At 39.2% G+C, this 18,862-nt stretch overlaps 1 protein-coding gene across 2 annotated transcripts in view; it reads left to right on the forward strand.

The window, feature by feature from the left end:
* tyw1 (tRNA-yW synthesizing protein 1 homolog (S. cerevisiae)) overlaps positions 1-18,862 on the forward strand; it is a 66,959-nt gene that overhangs the window by 21,628 nt on the left and 26,469 nt on the right. For both annotated transcript variants that reach the window (XR_013195976.1, XM_077208838.1), the window contains exons 9-13: positions 1,379-1,431; positions 1,564-1,682; positions 5,311-5,420; positions 14,589-14,766; positions 17,425-17,560. Coding sequence is in view for 1 of the 2 variants with exons in the window: in XM_077208838.1 (XP_077064953.1) it covers positions 1,379-1,431; positions 1,564-1,682; positions 5,311-5,420; positions 14,589-14,766; positions 17,425-17,560 (596 nt within the window). In the remaining variant the exon portion in view is untranslated. The remainder of the gene's footprint in view (positions 1-1,378; positions 1,432-1,563; positions 1,683-5,310; positions 5,421-14,588; positions 14,767-17,424; positions 17,561-18,862) is intronic.

The following is an 18,862-nucleotide window of genomic DNA, read 5'->3' on the forward strand; positions in this document are numbered from 1 at the left end:
TGCCCCAGTGATGGGCCTTACATGTGGATTAAAGTTTAAATCGAGTCTGATTCCCCAAGGGGACGCAGCGCAGTTGTGGGTGAATGAGGCTATGGACTTTAGAAACGGGCAGACTTAAGCACATTTGGCCTTTCAGCCTGCTGAGATGTATTGAGTAGCTTTGTTGGAAAATTTCTGTCATTTCTCCTGCTAGATGTTTAAGGTCCTGTGCAAACTGTAAAATGGAAATCCTTGTGCTAGTATAGAGTGCACATTATAATGGACCTTTTCTTTTAGGCTCCTTATTGCATTGCCTTCTATACCATCCATAACACAACCTGTTAAATACTGCAGTTTTAAGCTGTGTTATGATGATTTGTCATAAAAAATGTGCCTATGGTTCTGAGGTCAATACAATAATGATTTGTGAAGGTTGCAGATTAGGTTTTGAAAATGTTTGGGCATTGTAGAAATTGCTCTAATATTCACATTATTAGAGTACAAATTATGCATGGAAAACAATTCCTGCATTCCATGGTATTTCCACTTTAATGGGCATTTGTGTTTGTTTTGTGAATTTGTGACGTTTTATAGAACATACATTTTCAAAAATTCAAAAGTTTGGGGTTGCTAAAAACGATTATTTAAAAAAAAAAGGAGATAATATTTTGAAAAGTTTCATGCTCAAGGCTGCATTTTATTGTTTAAAATACTAATGTAAATATTTTTACAATTTAAAATGTCTGTTCTCTATTCTAATGTATTTTCAAATTTAATTTATTTCTGTGATGGCAAAGCTGAATTTTTAGCATCATTACTCTAGTCTTCAGTGTCACATGATCCTTCAGAAATCATTATGTTGATTTGCTGCTCAAGAAACATTTCCTAATATCAGTGTTAAAAAGTTGTGCTGCTTAATATTTGATGAATGGAAAGTTCAAAATAACAATGTGAGCACTTTTTTCTAATTCAAACACTATGTAATGAAAACTTATCTTTCATACTCTGCATTATAATACTGTGATGCCTAAATTCATTTGTATTAAGTATTTACTTTAGTTTATAGTAGTATAGATTCATATTTTTGACCATGACATGAAAAAAAAAACATTTTAAAATAGTATAATGATCAATAATTGATAGCAATGATAAAGTTTTCCTGACAACAGGCCAATAGTATTAGTGAAATTTTCCACCTCTAAAGTCAAACATGTTGGTGACTAATCCAGTAGATGCTGGCATTTAAAATACTAAGTGTTTTGGATTTGATTTCTATGCTTAAAGGCAGTGTAAGATGCTTTTTGTCTTTTGAGGATATGTAGCTCAATCAGTACTTAGAAAACTTGTTAATCTCTGCATGCATTGTTTCCATCTGTTCTTTATTTTTTGTGGTCTGTAGGGTATAAACTAATAGGAAGTCACTCCGGGGTGAAACTGTGTCGTTGGACTAAGGTAGGTTGTTTCTGTTGATTTGTTGTCAAGGCTTTTTTATCAAGTTTATTTTTTAAAGCAGCACAATCTTTCCAGGCAGGAACAGTTTTCCTTTGTATAAATTAAACCAAGGTTGCCCCCCTTTTTTTTTAGTCAATGCTGAGAGGGAGAGGAGGCTGCTATAAACACACCTTCTACGGGATTGAATCGCATCGATGTATGGAGACCACGCCGAGCCTGGCCTGTGCCAACAAATGTGTTTTCTGCTGGAGGTAGGAGAAGATTTCTAAAAAAAAAAATTTATTTATTCCATGATATGCACCTAAATTAATACTAAAATAGATGACCTAAAACCAATCTATTATTGCTCATATTTGGGGTTTCCAACAAACCCTTAACCAAGTATTTAATATTGAGTGCGTTTTATATTAAAAAAATATACACTTCCACTACTGTGTAATAACATTTAAATGAATCATTTGATACAATGCACTTATTGTGTAAATACATGTTTTCACATTGCACCTGCATGTAATTACAGCTGTAATTAACTTCTGTAATTGCATCTATAGTTACTCTGTTGACCCTTCCTTTACACCTTAACTCGCCCTTAAACCTACCCATACAATCAAACCTGTCACTAACATTTTCCGTATACCACCTTAATGGCAGCAAAAGGGTTTTTTATACAAACATGAGTCAAAAAAAGTAGGCTACTTGTTAGGTAAAATGTACTTGTGTTCAAGTACTTTAAGAAACCTATTATAAAGTGGGCCAAAAAAAAAATGGGTTAAATGTTAAAAAGTCATACTTTTAAATTCCCATTCAAAATATCAGCCTGTATTATGTGAGAGATGCCTGAGCAAACGGCTGTGATGTTGCTGATTCATAGTGACACTTGTGGAAAGAAGGTAGTATTCAGTATTCCTGTCATTGGCTGTGAGGTTTTATGTGGTGGGGTGGGGGGAAGAGCTGTCACAGAGCATCAGCGCTCCCTCTCTAAAGTATCTGGGATGATTTCCACTGTGTGACCCTTAGTTGCCTTAAGGTACAGCCCAGCTTAAAGCTGCTTGCTGACTTGATTTAAAGTCGTCACTGTGATCCTGTCAGCCTGACACAAACATCCACCCATAAACTAACAGAACACTGTGTTATGTCCTACAGCTCTGGGACAGGACATACTGGGACAGACTGCACTGCACAAAAAGCAACTTCTGTGTCTGTAATTTGAGCTGTGCTGTCAGATTAACACAGCAGATTGAGGGCGTATCAGAGAGACTTTGATCCTGCTGTTGAGTAAATCATTTTTCCCATCCTATCTTCTCATTTAATCAGCTGATTTTGAGGCATTATGGGGCATTATGAAGAAAAATCATCGTCTTGAGAAGAGATAGTCTGTGAACTCTATTTTTATGCCCTTGTGTATGAGCAGTGTATCGGATCTAGTTTTTGCCATTGTGGGTTGTGTTTTGTTGTGCCGCTGTGACTCAGGGTGTTGCGCTAATCAAATTTTCCATCCGTTTCGTTGCCACATGCTGTGCCAATCCTCAAATGCCACACAGTTAATGACAAAATGCAAATAAATGTGCTGAAGAAGCTCAAAATGCATAAGTTGTTTAGTCCTCCGCTTTAATGGAATGTGATGTAAGATTGAACTTCGCATTAGGTGAGTAATTTGGTTAAAAGTGGCTCTCGAAATTATGATTCTGAAGAGGCCTCTTCATGTGGGTGGGTTGGATAATTTAGGTGGTATCGGCTGAAATTGAGCAAAGGCATTAGAGGAAAAGTTCTTGAACCCATCTCAAACATTGGCTCTTCAGCCCAAAAGCCCATTTTGATAAAGGCAAGAGGGCAAAAAGATCAAGCCTGTTGATTGCTATTGATAAGACCAGGAATTGCTGTAGGTATTATTAATACTAATGTTAATATTTATTAATATTAGTGGTGTGTGTGTATATATATATATATATATATATATATATATATATATATATATATATATGTATATATATATATATATATATATATGTATATATTAGTGCTTAGCATAAGTGAACACACCCATGCTAATTTGACGTAAAAAGAGGAATAAAAAATCAGCTTTTGGAAATTGATCTTAATGCCTTAATTAAAAAAATGAGGATAAATACAACCTTTAAGGACACCAGTTTTCTTTGTGAATGAATAATTTATCGTAAATAAATAAATGTTCTTCCTTAAAATACAGGGGGCATAAGTCAGTACACCCCTATGTTAAATTCCCATAGAGGCAGGCAGATTTAAATTTTTAAAGGCCAGTTATTTCATGGATCCAGGATAATATCCATCCTGATAAAGTTCCCTTGGCCTTTGGAATTAAAAAAGCCCCACATAATCACATTCTCTTCACCATACCTAGAGATTGGCATGGGGTACTTTCCATAAGATCATCTCTCAATGCAAATCAAACCAGCTATAAGGCTAACTGAAATAAAACCATGCCAATCTCTAGGTATGGTGAGGGTTATGTGATGATGAGGGATCTATTTTAATTCCTCATAAAAAAAAAATGTATGTGTGCGCCATTTCTTATATATAATATATACACAGTATAATATTAGTGCTGTTTATATAATATGTACTGTGTGTGTGTGTGTGTACTGTATATATACACGCACTACCGGTCAAAAGTTTTAGATTGGTAAGATTTTTAATGTTTTTAAAAGAAGTCTCTTCTGCTGACCAATACTGCATTTATTTGATTAAAAATACAAACAAAAACAGTCAGTAAATTGTAATTTAAACCTGTGATCAAAGCTGAATTTTCAGCATCATTGCTCCAGTCTTCAGTGTCACATGATCCTTCAGAAATCATTTTAATATGATGATTTGATGCTCAAGAAACATTAATGATTATTACCAATGTTGAAAACAGTTTTTTACATTTTTATTTCTGGATTCTTTGATGAATCGAAAGTTCAAAAGCATTTATCTGAAAACAGCATTTATCTGAAATGAAAAGCGTAACATTAAACACTACCCTTCAAAAGTTTGGGGTCAGTAAGAATTTTTATTTTTGGGGGAAAGAAATAAAAGAAATCAATACTTTTATTCACCAAGGGTGAGTTAAATTAATCAAAAGTTATAGTAAAGACATTTATAATGTTAGAAAAGATTCTATTTTAAATAAATGCTGTTCTCGGAGTAATGATAATGAAAATTCAGTTTTCATCAGAGGAATAAATTACATTTTAAAATACATTGAAATAGAAAACAGACATTTTAAAATGTCATAATATTTCACAATAGTACTTTTTTTTTATCAAATAAATGCAGCCTTGTTGAGCAGAAGAGACTTCTTTTTAAAAAAATAAAAAATCTAACCGATCTAAAACTTTTGACTGTGTGTGTGTGTGTAATATATATATATATATATATATATATATATATATATATATATATATATATATAATTTATGTATTTAAATGATTTTTTTTAGTTGTACTTTCTGATTCTCAACTTTATAAGCTTGCAACTAAAAACATACTGGAAAAAAAATCTGCTTGTGGGCTTGTTGTTCAGACAACCCACTGACGTGTCCCTTTTAAAAATGTAGTTTTGCACATCCTCATAATAGGATTTGGCTCTACCCCTGGTGAAGTGAGGAATATGGCGTCACATCCAGCATTTTCACATCTCCTGTTGCTATTTATGGCAGGGGAAGGAAGTAAAGGCACATTGCCTGGCATTTATGCCCTTTTATGTGATGTGAGAGTTGTTGAAAGGGTCACAGGATGCTAATTTGCAGGCAGTGGGGGTGCAGGTGTTGTTCTCAGGGGAATGAGACTGCGGTCCAGGGCGTGTAATGCTGTGACGATGCTGTGCTGACAGGAGCTGTCCTCTTTCATTCTCTCTGAACAGACACCACACCAACCCAGTGGGGACAGAGTGGCGCTGGAAAATGGACCCAGCCGAGAAGATCATTCAGGAGGCCATGGAGAACCACAGGAACATGATTCGGCAATTCAGAGGTAATGGCCCCCCGGAGCTCCACTGTCCGTTACCTTCAACTAACCTCTCCTGCTGCCTTTAAACAAACAATGGAGGATTAAAAGGCCACTGCATTATTTTTAAAAACACTAATTGGCCACAGTGTATTTTACATCTAACCTCACACCAAGTTTGATGTGAATAAATGACAAAAGTTTCTGTGAATTTTCTGGTCTGTGTTAGTTTTTGGTGTACAGGTGAATGTATTCTCCAGAAATCTTGTTGTGCCAAAAAACCTGAGCAGAAAATTCACACCTGCTGTTAATAGCCCTTTATACTGTAATTGTACAGAACTAACTTTTGTTTTATTTAAATCCTTTTCCTCAGAGGCACAAATCCAGTTGGAAGCTATTCAAACATTGTGTGACATAACACTATATTGACGTCTTTGAAAACCCTCCTGGTTTCAGAGATTGTTCAACAGACACTGGGGTATATTTAGCTGTCACTACAGTTTGCAGAAGGCTGTAACAGGACAGGCTCTAAGTGCAGTTCGACTGGGTCTAATTTATTTATTTGCACCCTGTCACTTTCTTCACCATATGCTGCATCAGATCAGTACCGGATCCATCAGCTTTCAGCACCATTAAGGAGACTGGGTTTGTGGCTGGATTAGTTTGAAAGGTAGAGATCAGATGGAAAGGGCGTCTCACTGAGACTTAATTTGTAAAGCAACATTTGAGATTTTTTATCTGTTTATGTTGTAGATAATTCCCAGTACAGCAGCGTACAGAAGTATTTAGGGGACATGGACTCAGTTTTGTTTTGTTTTGAGAGTGCCTGGAAGGAATTATTTTTCTCTAAGGAAATTTGTTTCGCAGATGATTTTGGTAACATCTAAATCAAACAACCTTGAAAAAACAATGAAGCAAATTATCTAGTGTTTTCATTCTAGCTCGGGCATCCTCTGAGAAATCTAATTCTTATCTGGATAGGAATGTCTGCGATTTGTGGTATTTCATGTTGGTACAAAACTTATTTTATTTTGACCTTGATCCAATACCATAGCTGAAGCTAAATTTGCATTTGCTTTCATTGAATTTCCTTCATATGCTAGAATATCCATCTTCATCATGAGTTTATAACATTTTTGCAAATCCGTTCCTTAATTAAATGCCTAATATTAGAATATAATCACATATATGCATAGTCTTTATTTCAGTGGGTTTTGTGATTCACACATCCAGATCATAAGTTGATCATAAGACCTTCCATAACTTGAATTTCCTGAACTTTAGTTGAGGTCGCAAACAGGATTCAGAATTGTCATTTGAGTTCAAGGAATTAGAATTTAAATTAGACAGCTTAGTCGAGATCTATGATCACTGAAACGTCAGTACAAGGCAGCAAAGGAGGAGGAGAAAACAGCTCTGGCAGACTTTGTAAGGAGGAGGCTCACCACAATCAGGCGGGCCGAGTGGCACCGTAAAAAGGGCAAGGAGCGAGGCCGTAAGTGTAGGGCATTTATCTCCAACCCCTTTGGCTTCACTAAGAGACTCATAGGGCAGAAAAAAACGGCAACCTCACGTGCTCTGCAGAGGAGTTGAACCACCACCTTAGCATCAAATTCAGTGAATCTGTAAGGCCAGGAACACACCAAGTCGACAGTCGGCCGTCGGGCAGTTTTTGTGCGTCGGCCGACTAAGTTTTCTCAGTGTGTTCCGCACCGTCTGCTGAAATTGGTCCTCGTCGGGTTTGTTTCGGCGTCGGGCCGTCGGTGAAAGAGGGAACTCTGATTGGCTGTTCAGCTTAGTAAACGAGTCAGTGCACGAGAATAATAGCAAAACATAAGAACAGCCTTCTATCTGTACCGTTTTGACATCTTTGTTCTATTACGTCATCTTACATGAGTGTTCCTTGGCAAATATTTAAATATTAACATGAGCGGAGTGGAATAAAGAAAGTGTTTAGCAAGATTGATATTCAAAACGGTAAGCACACTCCGCTTTGTTTATGGTTTGTGTAATGTTATCTGCAGCGTCGGTTTCTCTTTTTGAATGTCGAACATAGATGAATATATCTGCAGAAATAGACAGTTGTCTCATTTACACGCAGGCGCAGAACGCGCATTCTAGCTAGCAGTCGGCTGTAGTTGTCTCGTAGGGATGGGACGGTATGAAAATTTCATATCACGATTATAGTGACCGAAATTATCGTGATTATCAATATTATCACGGTTTTGTTAAAACAAGATGAAACTGTTAAAAAAGAACTGATGCTCACACTGAAAACATTTCAACAAGTTTAATATTTGAGAATCAACAAACAACAAATAAAACAAGCAGCTCTATGCACTTTTTAAAGCAAGATTCTATTCTGTGGCATTTTGATTTTCTTCCTTATGATGACCGTCGTCAATAGAAACATATTATAACAGCGCACATCCATGTATCAAAACGGACACGCGTTCTCATTTCATTAAAATACAACTTGTCATCTTGCGTCTCCGTTTTTGATTGTTTTGAAAATGAAATCAGAGTTGATTTATTGTTTACAGAATTTGATAATATTGTTGTGATCATATTGTCTGGACGAGTTTTGTACGCTAAATGGATTTAACAGCTAAGAATAGAGACATTAAGTTAATCTCTATTCAATAATTATGTGGTAAAAAAAAATCGTAAAATGAATATACATTATTATCTCTTAAATGTCACTCTTAATAGTCTTGTTTGAACTTATTAGTTCGACTTTGGCTCAAAGCCACTTGCTGTGAACTTTTCTTAGCGAAATATTCAAGTTTATTTCAAGTGAGTGAGATAAAATGTCAACTCAAAACAACATTTTGTGCCCAATTATTTCCCAGACGTAGTTTTAGTATTGAGATCAAAGTTAACTTGCCATGCGTTCGCTACAACAGTGGATGATGGTCACACAAGACGACTCGGCAGATTTGAAGTGTTTACCTCTATCACTGCGACTTTTTTTGTGCATGTTCTGCGGACAGAGTGACCATCCTCGATTAAGTTTCCCTCAGGAATTTTGTAAATGCCAAAATACGACCACACCTCAGATTTGGTCCTCTTAAAAGGCTGAAAAATCTCCCGAACACGGTCACTGCCTTCCGCCATTCCTTCTCGAATAAAAAAAAAACCCAACATTGCGCGCCTGCGTCAGACTGTTGCTGGCTGGACAGGATTTATAGTGAGTTATTAAAATCGCGATAATCAAACACGGTTTTAATGATAATTGAATTCTAAACGATATTACTAACCGTCAGTACATTTTATCGTGGTTTATAGTGAAACCGGTAATCGTCCCATCCCTATTCTCTCGGTGTGTTCAAGTACAGCTTTTTACCCCGACGCGAGGCGACAGCACAGTCGGCTTTCATCAGCGCTAGTTCATCGGCGTCGACTTGGTGTGTTCCTGCCTTAAGGGAGCAAGACCTCGGCCACTGTGAGAAGCTCATCGAACCTCCAGAACCAGCGGCTCAGTTCAACATCTCCGGGCCCACCTTGAAAGAGGTGAAATATGCGGTAATGGCAGATCAAGTTCCGCTCCTGGTCCCAGACTCTGGAAAATTCTGAAGGTGTTTTGGCAGAGAGGGAAGGTAGCTTCCCAATGGAGATCAGCCAAGGGGATCTGGATACCCAAAGAAGAAAACGCAAGCACCCTCAAGCAGTTTCTTATAATCTCGCTGCCCAACGGCTAATGGAGATCCTCTTGAAGAACGAGCACATTGGACACCTCAGTGCAGAAGGGGGGAGTCCCAGGAGTACCTGGATGCTAAGAGCACACATGAGTGGTGAGCCAGTTGATCCGGGAGGCAAAGGAGACCAGAGGAGATCTTGCCGTACTCTGGCTGGATCTTACCAACACCTATAGGTCATTCCCCACAAGCTGGTCAAAGAGGCACTGATAAGACATCATGTCCCAGAGACGATCCGCAACCTCATTCTAGACTATTACAGCAGTTTCAGATTAAGAGTTTCATCAGGAATGGTAACATCTGCCTGGCAACGGCTAGAAAAAGGTATTATTACCGGCTGTACAATCTCGGTACCACTCTTTGCTCTAGCCATGAACATGATCGTCAAATCAGGTGGAATGTAGAGGCCCCATGTCTAGATCTGGTACCTGGCAGCCACTCATAAGAGCCTTCATGGATGACCTTACCGTGACAGCAGCTTCAGTCCCGGGGTGCAGGTTTTTTTTCAGGGGCTCCAACGCCTCATCCTATGGGCAAGGATGAGTTTTAAGCCAGCCAAGTCCAGGTCCGTGGTCCCTAAAGAAAGGCAAAGTGACCAGCCGGTTCCGCTTTAACTTGGAGGGGCTACAAATTCCATCAGTAACCGAAAGACCAGTCAAGAGCTTGTGGAAGATCTTTGACAGTTCCATGAAGGACACAACGAATCTCTCTAACAAATTAGAGATGACGTAAGAAGTGGCTCACGGCAGTCGACAAGTCGGGGCTTTCAGGAAAGTACAAAACCTAGATGTACCAGCACGTAATCGAGCATGGCTGAGGCATGGTGTCTTGGTTGGCGGTTGGGCGTGCAGGCCTGGGCAGTTTTCCTAAGCCACGCTATGACAAAGTAAGAGCGAGTGAGAAGCTTCAGTTGGTGCAGGACGAGGTGCGGGCAGAGGCCTGACCAAGATGGTTGGTATGAAACAGCAAGGCACCTGGACTAGGTGGGAGAACGCCGAGCAGCGCAAGATTACCTGGGCAGGGTTGTGGAGCTCTGAACCACTGCACATCAAGTTCCTCTTCATTTCGGTGTACAATCTCCTACCCAGCCCATCCAACCTTCACCACTGGGGCTTGGTAGATTCACTACCATACCAACTGTTCCAAAGGAGTGGCACAATGGAGCATATCCTCAGGTGCTGTCCAAAGGCTTTGGGGGATGCGCGGTATCGCTGGCGACATGACCAGGCCCTCGGGGCTCTGGCAGCTACAATCACCGCAGCGATTCAGAGCAATTAGAGTCAGCATTCCTCCAAGCATACCATCTCCTTTGTCAGAGCTGGGGAGAAGGCACATCAGCAGCCACGCTCCCCAGGTGGGCTACTCGCCAATGCAAGAGACTGGCACCTTCAACTGGACCTGGGAAGGCAGCTTAAGTTCCCGAATCACTTCACCGCCACTTCACTCCGCCCAGACGTGGTGATAACATTGGAGTCTACCAGGCAGGTGGTCATTGTGGAGCTTACTGTCCCCTGGGAAGACAGATTGGAGGAGGCAAACGAGCGCAAGAGAGCCAAGTATGCAGAGCTGGTGGAGGAGTTCCGTAGCTGTGGCTGGAAAGCACGCAGTGAGCCAGTGGAGGTTGGTTGCCGGGGCTTTGCTGGTCAGATGTTGCTCCGAACACTCAAACTCCTTCGAGTTTAAAGGACAACTGTGCCGCCGAAAAAGCCTCACGATGGCTGTGGATCTGGATGGGGGATCCACAGAGTAGCACGTGGACACAGGTCAGGGACTGATCACCCCCGGCAGGGGGGCCCGGGCGAGGGTGTCTGTTGATTAACGACCCGAAACACCTGTTGACCCCGGGTTCTTCACTGATGACGTGTCCAAGCATCACCAGGAGGTGTATGTTAGAACATTTAAATGGTAAGAAATTTATGTTACTGCTGTAAGTGTAGTTTCTAATTGCAATAAAAAAGCTCATTAACTGAAAGTGAGCAAATTCCCAAACCCTGACTGATAAAAGCATCAGCTAATTCACAAATTAGTAAATTAAATAGTTGAATAAATCATGCTTCTTTTCAAATGTTACTGCCAATGCAAATCATCTCTGTTTTGATGGCAAATTCTTTGTAATTTAGGTCAGTCATGGCAGAAAATGATGTCCTCCACTCTTAGGACTATTTTGCAATGGCATACCAATACTGTGTCATAAAACTCTCTAATGCCAGCAAATTTCCTCTTCCTTTCAAAATGTGTCCGTTGGGATGTAACACATTCCTGTCTCTCATTCCTCGTCTCCACAATCAGGTGACGTCAACTCGTAATGAGTTGTGATTTCACTGCCAGATCCAGAGATCAACTTCCATCTCAGTACTTTGGTGGACATCTGGATCAGACTTTTTTTTTTAGGATTGAGGGGGCACACCAGATGGGTTTTCATGAACCTTAAAATGGGAACTAAATCCTTTTGCTTTCTTTCTTCGCGTTTGAAGGGACTCCCTTAACATCACTAGTTTTATTTTACCTCACTGTCTTCATACTCCAGAATATGGGTTGATTTGGAGAACACCTTCGTCTGCAGTAGTCTGAAAATTAATCAGATATGTCTAGCGTAGATGGCTACAAACAGATCTGCGACAAAGAGAGGGAGTTTTCTGATGATATCTGCTGGGAATGTTATTAGGTGGAGTGGCAAAGTCCCAAAGTCAGTTTGATTCGATTTTATCATTCGTAAATCAAGGTTTCTGCTTTTTGAAACTCAAGACATCTGTCTTTGATCATCTGCTTTGAGTACAGATGTCAAACTTTTGTATTTTTCTGAAATGAACATTGCCCATGGCCTACTGTTCTGGTTGAATTATTTTTCAGAAATCTAATAATGTTCCCGTCGAGCAACTTTTTTTCCTTCAAGTTTCGAGAAATGGACAGGGAATGTTTTGATAAAGCAGTACATAATTGTTTTGTCTAAAGATTAGCACTTTTGATGCATCTAAGCCAGATAAATCGAGGCTCCTGATGGAGACTACTGTAGGTTTTGTTCCAGTGTCTAAGTTAGTGCCAGATGTGTGTGTTGTACCACCTCCGCATCGCCGTCTTGGTCTCAGCGTCTTCTTTGGCTTGGTGGCACAGTTGACATTTAGCAGTGACTTCACTACTCCGTGTAGCAGAAGTAAGCCATGATGACCCAGGGCTGAGGAAACAAATGCACTAACAAGTGAACAGAGAGAGCGGATGAAAGGACAGGAAGCACGCTGTGCCAAGGGTACAGAGCACAAAAAATAGAGCCAGACTCCTCAGTGATCAAGAAAAAGAAGAAAATATTTGGCTACTAGATTCTATTTCTAGTCTTATTAGAATACAGTTTGTTAATAGTATTTTCTTGGCAAGATTACTAATTTCCTAATACCCATTTTTTTGTCTTTTTTTCCTTCCCCATAGGTTTATTTTATTATTTTAGAAAATGATTTTTGTCAATTATTTTTGACCAATTTTATCCCTCTATTTGGTCTTAGAATTAAATGGGTAGTTATTGTTGACTTTATATAACGTTTTACAAAATGTAAACCGTTTCTCCCATTTTCATTTGCAGAGAAAACTTTAAAGGGCACCTATGCAAAATTCACTTTTACATGGCGTTTGAACATAAATGTGTGTTGGCAGTATACACAACCACCCTGTAATGATAAAAATGATAAAACCCAGTGCTTTTTTAAAAAATCCCCATAAAGCACAAGCACTGTCTCAGAACAAGCCCAGAATCGGGGCAATGTAACGTACTTTTGCCCAAGCCCCTCCCACAACAGTTGACTGACACTGCAATTTTAGCTTAGACCCGCCCTGAGTGAGCGGTACACAGTCTGCCATTGATTCGAGGCCGGTGCAGCTGTAGACAAGAATGTCTCCTAAGTGATTGAGGTGTTTTGTTGTTGGATGTAAGAATGAACATTGCAGTCTTTATTTAGGCCTACTCTCGTTTTTACTCGAGGATGGATCTGTACTATTCGTGATCCAGCCTAAAGTCTCCGGAGCGATAGGCCTAAAGTTGCTTATCACGGCAGAAAAGAAAGTAAGAGCGCGCACTTTGACACCTCATTGAGTTGTTTTACGGATATAAACGGGTATTGTCATCATTCGGACAGGGTCCTCTACAGCAGGTTTGTATTAATAGTGGATAAAAGCAGATGACAAATACGTTATAACCGTAATTAAACTAAACTAACTTATACGCCCTCTGTGCCGGTCGTAGCTCATTTGCATTTAAACGGGATACACACTAAAACGGCATGTTTTTATGAGCCCTAAAAAGTGACAATTTAAACATGCTGTATAAAATTATCTGTTGGGTATTTTGAACAAAAAAATCACATACACACTCAGAGGACATCAGAGACTTATTTTACATCTTGTGAAAAGGAGCATAATTTGGTGCCTTTTATGAAAGTTATTGATTGGTTGATTTTGCTCAAAAGGGTAAATGCTTTGAATCAGTTGTGCTTTAAAAACTATTCCATTTGTTTTCCAGAAGCATTGTTAGCCAACTAAAGCCTGGTTCACACGGGACGATTTTAAAATTGTCGGCCGATTTTCCAAACCTGAGAGACCCCACACAGGCTGCATGCTCGTTTGTCCCCGGGGGGACACCACACACGAGGAGAAATCGGGCCAAAATAATCCAACATGTTGGATATCCCCGATTTGAGATCGGAGCGGTCCCGACGTCCTTCCGAGCAGACGAGAGCACTCTTCACACACGGCAGGAATATATGATCAGATGATTTTACGATAATCGGAGCATCCTTAAGATTGTCGGAAGGGGTAAATCGGGTCTAAAATCGGCCTAATTATCCTGCCGTGTGAACCAGGCTTAAGATTCACTGTTACCAATATATTTCGATTCGGTGATTCATGAAACCATAGTTCCAAAAAACATTTGCAAACAACATCGCAAAATTATGTGGTTGGAACTACATCTCTCAGCCTGTGCGTAAAAGCATATTGATAGTATGACCTGGGATGTATTCTAGAAAGCAATGTTAATTTAATGTCACATATACCCTGAAAAGTACTATGTGAAAAACTGTTGATTTATCCAAACCTTGCTTATTCTGTCTTTCTGTATACTGGTTCCAAAAACCAGTGAAAACACATTCTCAAAAGAGCACCTAATCCAGAAGTATAATAGAGTCACCAGTGCTTTATGATATATTTTGTGAGAAATGTCATGCCCACTGGAGCCTCATGTGTAATCAAGTAGTCTAACAAGGTAATTTCTCCCATGATGCATCATACTTATGATGGTTAAGTAGTATGGGACACGCACCTCAGCCTGACATTGGCTGAGTTAGGGGTGGGGTTATCTGCTTGATTCGACAATGGCATATTTGAGGAATTTTTGGAAAACTTATCTTTGCAATACTGTTTGTGGCTCTAGTTTCAAAGAAATTAAACACTTTAGCTTTAATAAATTATCTGACCACTTTAAATGTTAACTGTGATGTGTCTTATGACTTCACAGGAGTTCCAGGCGTGCGTCCCGAGCGTTTTGAAGAGGGCCTCACAGTCAAACACTGTGCTTTGTCTCTGGTGGGCGAACCCATCATGTATCCTGAGATCAACACCTTTCTTCGACTGCTTCACCAAGAGAACATATCCAGCTTCTTGGTCACCAATGCCCAGTTTCCTGAGGAGATCAGGTAGGATTTAATAACCATATTTTCAGGATCTTGGAGATTAAATGAAAAATCGGCTACTGAAAAACTCATATCGGTCAACCACCAATTCTAATATTGTGGGGACACGTTCCCCTTAATGTGTATGTCGTTGTGACCCTGATTGTGGGGTGCAAACTTTTGTTATAAATCTTGTCATATATCATTCAGTGATTCTTATCTGTTGACTACAGACAAAGCCTGTTTTTGAATGCGTTTGTTCTCTGTATATCTGCAGTAGTTGTAACTACTAAACATCCTCCAGCTTGAAGTTTTTCCCTCAGTTTTTGAAGTCCCACTCGGGCTGTAACAGGACTGATAAGCCATAATCGGCCCTGAATTGCAAATCACAGTTTCTTTGACTCCCAGCTCCTCCAATTCCTCTAGACTGTGACTTTTCAGGAGCAGCCAAAAAGCCATTAGCTATCTCTCTCTTTCTGCTCCCCAGCTTAATGCAAAATACATCCTCACCTTATTCTTCCGACTGCTCCACACTAAATCCTCTCACAGATCAGGCAGGTTATCTGAGGGTGAGAGGGACGTCACCTCAGCTGCTGGAATATCATGTTGGCAGTGTGCTGAGGAAGTGAGGAACACTTGTCAATCGTTGTTGTTTATCTCGTAGCTGCAAGCTTTGTCACGTTGTGCTGCTGAGGCAGGCCTTTTTTGAGTGATAAACAAACCAGCAGAAGCAAAAAATGATATTGGGTTTCAGCATTGAGCCTTCCCTCTCAAAAATTATTTCTAAAATGGTATTATAATGAGAGCCTAGACCTGCTGCTTTACTCATATTAATATGCAAATTTTTTGTTGTGTTCGTTTCTGGAGGAAAGGTGAAATGGTACACCGGCACAAGCATCTAACAACTCAAAATAACCAAATATACTGATACTTATTTTAAGCTTTTTCTTATCATCTTGGTTGGTTTATATATTTAAAGAGCTTGTATTTGACTTTAAATAGTTTAGTATCACAATGGATGACACTGAACAACTGAAAGTAAAAATACCAAAAAAGGGGTAAACCATGTGACAAAAAGATAACACACTATAAGTTCTCATTGGTTAAGATTAGTCAATACATTAACTAACATTACTGAACAATGAGCAATACACTTGTTACAGTGTTTATTAACATTTGTTAAAGTAAGTTAATAAAAATACAACTGTTCATTGTTAGTTCATTTTAGCTCATGTCCATTAAATTATATGAACAGGTACTACTTTTGATTTTGATAATGTGTTAACAACTGTAATTAATGGTTACAATGGAACCTTTTGTAAAGTGTAACCAAAAATATGCAATAGACAAAAGTAAAAAGGCTGGAGAAACGAGAACAGGCCCAAACAAGATAAATTGATTGCAGTCAGTAGAGAGTAAGATTGCATAAACATTTCAATAATCCTGAGTAAACTAAACATTTTTAATTAGGTTTTGAAGATGGAGGGCAGTCTGAATTTGGGAACTATTAATAAATCGGCAGAGCATGAGAGAAGCTGAATCGGAATCTTAATATTGTGGTGCTAGACCACTTTTACAGAAGTGGAGGATAGAAGTTTGATGAAATGTTTAATAGGTGAACTGAGGACAATTGAAAATCACACAGAATGGTACAATCGGTGAAGTCTTTAATAAAACTTCTAATCACAGATAAGAGTGTGATCATAGATTTGTTTTGTCAGGGTTGTTTTAGCTGCCATGCACACTTTGACGTCATGGATGCAAGGGTATAGGGAGAGAAAATAGCAATGAATTCTGAGTGCATGCCACCAAATTATTTGTCCAAAGGGAAGCATATAAACTAAAAAAAGGAAAGGGCCTAGAACTGAGCCCTAGGGAACAACATGAGCAATGGGAGCTGGATTTGATTTCTTTATGAGTAGAAATTGATGCCTTTAATAAATGATAATAACCTGTGAAGAGCAGTGTCAGTGATGCCAAATGCTAATATGAGGAAAATATTGTGGTCGACAGTGTCAAAAGCCTTGCTAAGAAGACAAAAATAACTAAGATTGTCCATCTATTGAGATTTTTCAGAATGTAACTGAGTCCACTCTTTTCAAGTTGTTTTGTAAGATGACTCCCATGTTTGAAGGAGACACAAGGTCAGCTTTTCCATTCTGAAAACCGGTGGGTGTATTATCTTGTTCTCCTTGCCCATAGAGAAACCACAAAAGTCATCACTCAGATACCTTCCCTTCGTATGCGTAGTGGGCGGCATTTAGACTGTGGACACTGACAGCCCCTGATTAGAAATACCATGTCTTCTCTAAAATGATGCTAGGCTGCTGATCTAGTTGGACTGTCCAGAGCTGAACTGAGTGATTGAGTTTTTTATTTGGCAAATGCAGCTCTGACAGTTGTTGGTATGGTACATTGTCTGAACGTACACATTACCTAGTCCTGGCTTAACTCCAGTTTTCATATCACATCACTCAGTTGCCTATTGCTTTATTGTGTTGTACACATGCACAGTGAAAAGAATACAGTACAATAGAGTCACTTGCACTGGCTGGGCAGAATCGGTTTAGATCCTGATGCTTATGCACTCCAATTTTCTTCAGTCTTGTTAATATGTTAAAAAGCCAGACTTTCTGTGCTCAATGTTAATTTTATTCTCCCTCCAACTCTCTCTATTTATAGGAATCTTGTGCCTGTTACACAACTTTATGTCAGCGTTGATGCCAGCACCAAGGACAGTCTGAAGAAAATTGACCGTCCCCTCTTCAAAGACTTCTGGCAGCGCTTTTTGGACAGTCTCAGAGCGCTTGGTGAAAAGGTAGGTCCATTGTGCGGTAGTCCAGATAAAACAAAAGAGTTTTTAATGTGTTAAAACTGTTTATTTGTTTTAAGCTTGTAATATTGCCATCTCACTGACTTCATAATCCTACAACCTGAAAAGCACATCCAGATGGGGGAAAATCTTAAGTTCTGGTTTTAGTGGTGAGACTATTGTTCTAGGCTGATAAATAAGGCATCTTTTGCATTTTTAGTTTCAAAGAAGTCCTTTTTTTTTAGGACCAACTGTTGTCAACAATCACTAGGGCTGGGTATCGAGTTCGATACTTTTTAGGCACTTACTGAATTGCCTTGATACCATAGAGTATCAAAAATCTTGTAGTTCGGTACCAATTTTTTTAGTTTATCTCGTAAACGTCAGTGAGCCAATGAGCATGCAGCATGATTGGCTGTGGGGAGGCATCAAGGAAAAACTCTAGTTTACACCAGTTACGCCCAGTGACTTTGCTCACACCAAATTGCCAAGTAAGCGGAATTATTTTTTCAGTTTGTTGAATTTTTTCTTTTCTTTTACAGACTCAAAGGTTTTTGAAGGTAATGTGTTATGTAATCTTGTTAAAACGGATTTCATAAAATTGGTTCATGAAACATTTTGAATGATACTCAGTTCTAACAATCACCCATTTTGACCCTTGCTTAGCAAGAAACCCAAATAGAACTGCAATTATCAGGAGTACAAGACCCAGGGTAACATTGTGTTTCTTGTTATATTTATATAGTGTACAGATCTTAATGAATCAGCACATCAGGACCATGGCTCTTAAATGACTTGTATTGACACTAATAATAATTGTGTCTTTGCAAAGGCCATGTAATGAAGAAAGAAAGAGACTCTGGGGAGAGTTGAATGATTCTGAATAAATACCAACCCTTTAAGTCAACACTTATTAAGTGTTTTACAAGATGATTGATTTCATCTTAACCCAGATCCTCTGATTTATCTGAGTAATATGAGCAAAACCTGCCTCGTCTCTAACAATGTCTCTTTTTTGTGTGTGTCAGAAATAGGTGTTGAATAAAAGTCACCGGATGCCTTTAAATGCTTTAACTGCGATATTGAGGTGAAGTTCTGTTAAAAATGCTAGCCCGATGGAGTAGATGCGTAGGTGCTGTCCGTCAATGGTTCTTATTCGGGGTTCAGCAAGCTGTGATGACAAAAGCAGTTTGTAACACGGAGGCCTTGGCATTACTGCGTAATGATTTTAAGTGCCATCATTCAGAGATGATTCATTGCGCCTGTGTGCTAAACTTCTGTAATGACTTCTCTGCATTTTCCATTGAC

This window comes from Siphateles boraxobius, unplaced genomic scaffold (genome assembly GCF_051911475.1).
Source record: "Siphateles boraxobius isolate OS27281-9 unplaced genomic scaffold, OSU_SipBor_1 6, whole genome shotgun sequence".
In the NCBI taxonomy this organism is placed as follows: domain Eukaryota; kingdom Metazoa; phylum Chordata; class Actinopteri; order Cypriniformes; family Leuciscidae; genus Siphateles; species Siphateles boraxobius.